Here is an 8,858-nt window from a genome sequence, read left to right on the forward strand (position 1 = left end):
TGAAGAAAGGACTGAGACCATATAGTCATTCATTCATTCATTCATTCATCAAATATTGATTGAGCACCCCATGTCATAGCAGACAACACTGCTAAGCTGGTGGGTGGAGTGGGGACAGAGTTTTGTCTGGTGGGAAGGGAGCCAGTAGCCTGAGAGTGGCCCTGAGGGGGGTTGAGGGCCGGATGGGCAGCGATCAGGTGATTATGAGCCTGATAGCGATTGCACCCCCCAGCCTCTCCAGCTCCTGCGGGCTCCCCAAGGCCTCCTGCTTAAGCTGGGTGCTCTCTTCAGGATGGGGGAGACCTCAGAAACAAGCTCAGTGGAGGGGCTCTGTGAGTCCATCATATGGAGGCTTTCTACTCAGACTGCAGGTGACGGGACTTACGTTTACCAGGAGATTCTAAGATGTTGCAATTCTTTATTCTGAAATAGTTGTATTAATAGATTCACAGGGAGTTGCACAAACAATACAGACAGTCTCATGTGCCCATCACCCAGCTCCCCCCATGGCGACGTCTAGTTAACTGTCAACCTCAGACACAGGCAATCCACGAAGGTACCGTGCTGTCGGCTAGACCCCAGATCTTACTCTGCACCCTTTGCTCACATGCATCTGTCTGCCTGTGCGTATGTGTACGTGTGTTTTCATCTTTTTAAATTTTATGTATTTATTTATTCATTTTAGAGGCAGAGAAAGAAGAGAGAGAAACATCAATTTGTTGTTCCACTTATGCATTCATTGGTTAATTTTTTTTAGGCAAATTGTTTAAAATTTATTTTATTTTTAATTAATTAATTTTTTAATTACAGTTTACAGTCACCATTTTTTTTTTAATGATATATTTACTTTAGGAGAGAGACAGAAAGAGAGAAGGCGGGGGGGGGGGGGGAGGAGAGGAGCAGGAAGTGTTAGCTCCTATACTTGCCTTGACCAGGTAAGCCCAGGGATTTGAATCTGCGACCTCAGCATTTCAGGTCGATGCTTTATCCACTGTGCCACCACAGGTCAAGCTTGGGGCAAAATTTTTAAAAGATTTTTTAAATTGAGTTTTAGAGAGAGGAGAGAAAAAGAGAGAAAGGGGGGAGGAATGGGAAGCATCAACTCGCAGTTGTTTCTTGTATGTGCCTTGACCCGGCAAGCCCAGGACTTTGAACCAATACCTCAGCATTCCAGGTCTACACTCCATCCTCTGTGCCACCACAGATCAGGCTCATCGGTTGATTCTTGTGTGTGCCCTAACCTGAGATGGAACCCTCAACCTTGGCGTATGGGGATGATGCTCTAACCAACGGAGCTACGATGCCAGGGCCGCTCACGTGTTTCTGTGTAACTTTCTCCCACGCATAGATCTGTGTAAGATACACAACTGATCACTCACAGCGCAGGCCCCTCGAGCTGCCCACCTCTCCGCTTCCCCACAATTCTCTCTTTTCTTAGGGGGTTCGGGTGTTTTGGCACAGAATTCGGCCCTTCTGAGTCACCAGGGCTGAGCCAAGGCCTTCAGCACGAAGCAGCGAGGCCCCTCGGCGCGTGGGTTCCCTGGAGGCAGTCAGCACTGCACGCGCAGGGGCCAGGTGCGCATGCGCACTCGGAGGCAGGGCGCCGGCGTCCAGGTGCGGCGCAGCCAGAGAGAGGAGGACAGTGGTTCGGGGCCGGTGAGGGAGGGAGAGGACAGAGAACTCGCGGGCCTCCTGAGTCACCGCGTGGTGGTCCGGGGAGGGGCTGCTCAGGCCTGGAGACAAATTGCAGTCATTAGGGAATTTAAGAGGCTGGGGGAGGAGCTGAGCACACGGGGCCGGGCCCCGCCCCAAGTGAAGGATGGATCCCCAAACTCAGGGCCCCGCCTCGGGCTTCCTGGAACCCTTCCTCCTCTCACAGCTCTGCCTCCCCTGTTCTTTCTGGGCCCCGGTCCTCCTCTCTCTGGGCCTCCATCTCTCGCTCTGTCTCGGAACCCTACTCTCCAGCGCTGCACCGGGCCTCCCCCTCCCTGCCAGGGCCCCTGCTCCCCGCCCTGTCCCCACCTTTCAGAACTGGGGGGACCACAGAGGGAGAAAACATGAGGCCCTGGGTTGGAGCGCCGCCTGACATGCCTAGGTTGCGTGTTCAATCCCCGGGTCAGGGCACATACGACAGTCAACCAGTACCGTCACGAATATGTGGAACAAATCAATGTCTCTCCCTCTCTCTCTCTCTCTCTCTCTCTCTCTCTCTGTTGCTTTCTCCGTTCCTCTTTTTCTAAAAATCAATTTTAAAAATATTTTAAAAGAAGGAAAGCATGGGAGACAGGACTGCCCAGTACCAGATGCCCCTGCACCCCTGGATCCTGCTGGCTCCTCACCCCGCCCCCTGCCTCTCTCTGCGGCAGGCACCTTCCCTCGCTGCCTCCTCCTCTCCTCTGTCCCTGTCCTGTCTCCTGTCTGCCATCCATCACTCCCTCATCTCCCCACTTTCGTCTGCCTCACCCTCCGTCTTCCACCTCTCCCTCGATGGCCCCTGCACCTCTTCTCATCATTATTGCTCTTTTTCTGCATGTGTGCGTTTGCGGAAGGGGGTGTACCTCTTCTTCTTTTCTCTCCTTTTTTTCTGTTTATTTCTATTCTGTCTTTCCCTTCCACCCTGTTTTTTCTGCTTCTCATTCTGCTTTTCCACACTGACCCTTCCAAGAAGACTCTTTCTCTCTCTCTCTCTCTCTCTCTCTCTCTCTCTCTGCCCCCTGATTCATCCTGTAATTTTCCATCTGTCTCTGTGCCCCCCCCATCTCTCTCAGTTCGGTCTCTCACACTTCTCTCTGGGCCTGTGTTTGTCTTACGCTCTGCCCATCTCTCCACCTTCATGTTACTTCTCTCACGTTTCCAGCCTCTGTCCACCACCCTCCCTCCGTGGCTGATTCTGTTCCTCCTTCTCGTGGCCCCCTCCACCTTGTCCACCCTGCCCCGAGGTCCCCCTCCCTGGATCCACTCCAGAGTATAACAACTTCACAGGGAGGGCGGGTTCTCATTAACAACTGTGGGTGCTTCCCTGGCCAGAGAAGGGAGGGAGGAGATGGTACCACAGGAGTCCTGGAATGGGAACTAAGCAATTTTTTAAAATGTTAGGAAAAGGGCGGGGTGGGATGGGGGGGGGGGCTGGGCAGGGCCAACTGCCCGGGCCAGGGATAAAAGACAGGGAGGTGAGGCACACCCCCACTTCCTCTGCCCAGGAAGACATCGAGGCCAGACGTGAGCCTTGTTCAACATCCTCCCTCCAGCTGCCAAGGACCCCGGATCCTCCCTTGGACTTCTGCTCTGCGTCCTGTCTCCATGTCTCTAAGGGTCTCTGTCTCCGTGTGAGAGGCTCCCGCTGTCTCTGTCCCCAGCCTCTGGGTCCCTCACAGCCTCCTTCTCTGTCACTTTCTGTCTTTGCCAGAACCCAGCTCCCAGATGCTCCTCGCGCTGACCGCACTTCAGATCCTGGCTGTGGGTAAGACACCTGTGGGGTCCTGGGCAGGAAGTCCCCCCTGGCATCACTGAGAAAGGAGGGGCGGGGGCCCTGGGGACCCAGACTGCTCACGAGTGACCTGGTGAGGAGCAGTGGGCGGTAGTTTGGAAATCAAGGCTGAGAAGGGCCTATGTGCTGGCTTGTGGCTATACCAGAGGTTTCATGGGCCGTGAAAGAAAGGACGGCCACACGGTGCTCTTCGCTGCGTTGGCAAGAACTAAGACAGAGAAAGACAGCATGGTGTCGACATAGTGGTGGAGGTGACAGTGGGACGGGGGCTGGTGGCAGGGACGTGGAGGGGAGTCCCGCATGGATGTGGGCTGAGACAGCAGATCCTGGCAGGCCACGTTGCCTGGGGAGTTGGGGCTAAGACAGGGAGCTTCTTGAATGTGTTGGAGGAGGATTCATAGGGGGAAATGGGGCATGTTGTGAAAAGTGACAACAGAGAGTATTTGTGGGATAATGTAGTCGATGACAGAAGACCTTGGGTCCAATAATGGAGGCGGGGGACCCGTAAGCTCTCTCTTGCATTGAGGAGATAATGGGGGCCATGATGGACATGTCTCAAAATGGTGGGTGGGGCAGACAGATGTGGTGGTTCAAGGGTTAAGCAAAGAAAAGGGGGTTTGAGTCCTAAAGGGTGAGGGCAGGGGAGGGAACAGGGGGTAGGGGCGGAAGATATTTGTTCACCTACCCTCACCACCTCACCCCTCCCTATTCCCAGCCACAGTACAAAGCCAAGGGGACGATGATAGCAAGATAATTGGTGGCTACACATGCATCCCGCATTCCCAGCCCTGGCAGGCGGCCCTGCTGGCAGGCGTCCTGCGGAATTTCCTCTGTGGAGGGGCTCTGCTGTCAGACCGGTGGGTCATCACCGCGGCTCACTGCTCCCGCCTGTGAGTGACGCCCTTCCTTATTTTGTCCACCCTCTCCCTCCTATTCTTATGCCAAGTAAATTCCAGTCTGGACCCCTATGCAGAGCCCAAAGCAGTAACTGGGTCTGGTTTGGGGTCTAGATAAGAGCCTAGAACCACAGGCATAGCTCAGAATATGGAATCCAGCCATTAAATCTTGGACTCAGGTTAGATTCTGAAAGCCAGGTAGACAGTTCAGAACCCATACACCCGCTTGGAGGCCCACACAGAACCTAGAACCTTCTGCATACTCTTGAGATCCATACAGGGGCCAAACCCCACATACAGACTAAGATTAGGAGTCCATTCTAGATAGGTGGTTGAATTTGGGACACGGTTTTCATTTAGAAACCCAGGACGCTTCTCAAAACACTGAATCTGGTTCAGAACCCACATGTCAGCCATGAATTCAGAACCCCACTTCAAGCTGGAACATACAGCTCAGAGTGTAGAATAGGATCAGAACCTGGTGCCCCTTCTAGATCTGATGTTTAAGTTCAGATTCTAGTCTATAGCTCCTCATTAAGCAGCCTAGAACCCAGACCTTAACCCAGTGTCCAAATTCCAGAATGCAGATCATAATCTGAAGCTTCATGTAACCCATATAAGATTTTAGACCTAAACTGATGAGCTCTCATCTCTCAAACCCCAGATGAGAGCTCACCTATTACTTATGAACCAGATATAACACCCTAAAAGGAAGTTTAGAACCTAGAGCCCAGAATCTAGAATACAAAGCCCAAAATGCAAACCAGATCCATCCAGAACACAGAGCCCAACTTCAGGTCAAGGGTTCAGACCAGAGTCTAGAACCAAGACCCCAGACGAACCTGTAATTCAATGTGAAACAGAACCCAGTCCAGAATCAAGTCCCGAGACCAATATTTAGAACTCTAAGCCCAACTGAAGCTCAGAGCTAAAATCATTGTCTGAAACCCAGGTCATAAGCCAGAACTTAAGAAGCACCCAGAACTCAGCCTAGAAACTGGAGCTCATATCAGTGTCCAGAATTCATAACTCAGGTCTTAATCCATTGTTCAACCTGACATCTTCACCTTACCCCAAAACTAAAAGCTCAAATCAATATCTGGAACCCAGATTCAAGCTGTAATGCAGAGCTCAAAACAGAACCCTCAACCTACCTTAAAACTGAAAGCTTACACCAGCATCTAGAAAGTATGTCACAATCCAGACTCAACCTAGACCCCAATCCTACCTTAAATTCCAAAGTTCAAAATGTCTATAACCCAAAGGCCAGGCTAGAACCAGGATGGAGCCATTCTGGAGCCTAAGCCAGCCAGTATTAATTCCGATTTAGAGCCCAGAGCCATAGCCCAGAGTCTGACTTAGAACACAGAGCATACACCTGACCAGTGGTGGCAAAGTGGATAGAGCATCGACCCGGGAGGCAGAGGTCCCAGCTTCAAAACCCCAAGTGCAGGCTCACCAGCTGGAGCACAGAGTCACCGGCTTGATCATGAGATCCTGGACACGATCGTATGGTCGCTGGCTTGAGCAAGGGGTCACTGGCTCGGCTAGAGCCCCCCAGTCAAGGCACGTGTGAGAAGCAATCAATGAACAACTAAAGTGATAAAAGTTGATGCTTCTCATCTCTCTCCCTTCCTGAGTCTCTCTCTAGAAAACAAACAAACAAACAAACAAACAAAACCCAAAAAAAACCCAGCATAGAACCAGCCAAACACTTGGCCAAGAACTCCCAAACATCCTCTTACACCCAAGCCAGAAGCCAGAGCACAGCTCAAGAGAGGAGGAGGAGGAGGGTGGGATTGGGCCGAGAGAAAACCCCCAGGCCACAGGAGAGGGCACAGGTGGCCAGCAAATGCTCAGCCTACAATTGGAGGGAACGGGGCCGGAGTGTGGGGAGAAATGTCCAGGTCAGATCACGAACAGTGCTATTCTTGTGGGTCATGGGCCAGGATCCTTCGGGTAGCCCTGGGAAAGCACAACGTGAGGAGACAGGAGGCCACCCAGCAGGTGCTTCGCGTGGTTCGCCAGGTGCCACACCCCCAGTACAACCCCCAGACCAACGATAATGACCTGATGCTGCTGCAGCTGGAGAGGCCCGCTCGGCTGGGGAGGGCGGTGAGGCCCATCCCTGTGGCCAGGAGCTGTGCCAGCCCAGAGACCACCTGCCGCGTGTCGGGCTGGGGCACCACGTCCAGCCCCATTGGTGAGGACTCCTGCATCCTGGAAAGAAGGGGCTGGGGGCTGGACTCCGGGGTCTGAGGGAGGAGGAGGTGGGTTCCCACATCCTTGGGTCCTGCTGGAGGATAGACCCAAGAAATGACCCGTCAGTGCCTCCCCAGCCAGGTACCCCAACACTCTTCAGTGCGTGGACATCAACATCACCTCTCGACAGCAGTGTCAGGAGGCCTATTCACAAACCATCACTCCTGGCATGGTCTGTGCAGGAGTCCTCCAGGGCGGGAGAGACTCTTGTCAGGTGAGGCCCAGGGCGAGAGATGGGAGGGGGGGGTGGCTTGGGGCTGGGACTTCAGTACAAAAAGGCTCTCGGGAGCATGAAAATCAGTGGGGATCCCCCAAGACCTAGAGAGTATAATAGCCAGGTTGCCTCCAACCTGTAAGTCCTTGTAATGGACTGAATCCCTGTGTGCCTCAGTTTCCTCACCTGTCAAGTGGCAGTAGCACCTCTTAGAGCACTTGGTGGAAGGAGATGAGATAGCCCACACAAAGAGTGAAAAGCAATGGTTGCACGTAGCTCTGATTGCTACTATCATTGCCATTTTTTTCCTTTTTCCTTTTTTCTTTAAATTAAGTGAGAGGCAGAAAGGCAGAGAGACAAACTCCTGCATGCATCCCAACTGGGATCCACCTGGCAAGCCCCTCACAGGGTGATGCTCTGCCCATCTGGGGCTGCTCCATTGCTCAGCAACAGAGCTATTTCAGCACCTGAGGCCAGGTCATGGAGCCATTGTCAGTGCCCAGGGCCAACTTGCTTAAACTATTCGAGCCATGGCTGTGGGAGGAGAAGAGAGAAAGAGAAGGGGGAGTGGGAGGGGAGGAGAAGCAGATGGTCACTTCACCTGTGTGCCCTGACTGGGAACCGAACCTGGGACTTCCACATGCAGGGCCAATGGGCTACCACTGAACCAACTGGCCAGGGCCTCATTGTCATCATTATACCTGGACACCTGGAAACCTGTGCTTAGGGACTCTAAACATCTTAATCTATCCCTGGGAGATGACTCCAGAGACAGGTGGATAGGAAGGGACACACACAGTTTTCTAGAGACCAAGCAAAGAGGAAGAGGGGTTCAGTGAGAGCCAGAGACAGCAGGAACCAAAGAAGAGGAAAGGAAGTAACCTCACCTCTGGAGCTGATAGCATCACAGTCACCCTCAGGTCTCAGCCCCTGTGGTCCCTCACGTCCACCTCTCCACATCTCTATGTACATGGCTCTGACCATCTGTCTGTGGGTGTCTTCATTGGTCTCTCCCTTTCAGGGAGACTCTGGGGGGCCCCTGGTGTGCAGAGGACAACTCCAGGGCCTCGTGTCCTGGGGGATGGAGCGCTGTGCCCTGGCTGGTTACCCTGGAGTCTACACCAACCTCTGCCAGTACTATACCTGGATCCAGCAGACCATGCAAAGGGGATGATTACCAGTGCGACAGAGTATCACTGCCCACTCGCTGTCCAGACCTGGTCTCTCCACTCAAGACCCAGGTCCCTGGCCCCTCCTCCTCCCTCAGACCCAGGAGTCCGGGCCCCCAGCCTCTCCTCCATCAGACCCTGGAGTTCAGACCCCTGGCCACCATCCTGGGCCCGCCCCTGGCTCAGAACTCCCCTCACCCAGAGCAGTCCCTCAGACGCTGTCTCCCACCCCCAGCACATCACCACCCTTAGACACAGAGGGTCGATGCACGAAGGCAGCAGACCAGCAACATATTCTAAAGAACAGTGTTCAAAACTCTTGAGTGTCTCTAAAATCCAGATAAATGATAATAAAAAAATCCAATAATCCTAAATTCCATTCATCTATTCATTTAATTCATTCAACATACATGCACACAGAAGCTCTGTCGGGCACAGCTAGGAGCCCTGAGTGACACGGGCCGACTGGAGCGCGTGTTGTTCCTTGTGGGTCCGTCCTCCCAGCCACTGTACTGGTGTGAAGACAGAGCCCCCTCCCCAGCTTTGCAGTGGGACCCTGTGCGGGACCACTACTCCCCTACCTCCCGTCTGGGTCCTGTGAGCAGGGACTGCTGAGGTCCAGGGCAGGGAAGGCAAAGATGTATTCTTTCCTGGAAAACCCTATGCAAATGGAGAAGTCCTCGTTTTCCTAATTAGATCTCAGGTGAAGAGAGTTGAGTTCATCATACTCCAAAGTTCAAGTCCTGCAGAACCCTGATTTCCACCTGTCATCCCTGGCCTCGGTCTCCTCCCTCCCCACAGGCACTGACACAAATGGCCTCAAATACTAG

The 8,858-nt window shown here is 53.1% G+C and overlaps 1 protein-coding gene across 2 annotated transcripts; it reads left to right on the top strand.

Moving 5' to 3' along the window:
* The first annotated feature begins 3,195 nt into the window (after positions 1–3,195).
* Positions 3,196–8,395, top strand: KLK14 (kallikrein related peptidase 14). 2 transcript variants are annotated; one of them, XM_066265261.1, is made up of 5 exons: positions 3,196–3,460; positions 4,203–4,377; positions 6,333–6,586; positions 6,723–6,859; positions 7,881–8,395. In XM_066265261.1, exons 1-5 carry the CDS (start codon positions 3,421–3,423, stop codon positions 8,031–8,033), a joined length of 759 nt encoding a protein of 252 aa, XP_066121358.1. In that variant the 5' UTR covers positions 3,196–3,420; the 3' UTR covers positions 8,034–8,395. The 2 variants fall into 2 exon arrangements, with proteins under 2 accessions (XP_066121358.1, XP_066121359.1); XM_066265262.1 differs by having other exon boundaries at positions 4,203–4,344.
* The last annotated feature ends 463 nt before the right edge of the window (positions 8,396–8,858 follow it).

Source organism: Saccopteryx bilineata, chromosome 3, assembly GCF_036850765.1.
Source record: "Saccopteryx bilineata isolate mSacBil1 chromosome 3, mSacBil1_pri_phased_curated, whole genome shotgun sequence".
Taxonomy (NCBI): Eukaryota; Metazoa; Chordata; class Mammalia; order Chiroptera; family Emballonuridae; genus Saccopteryx; species Saccopteryx bilineata.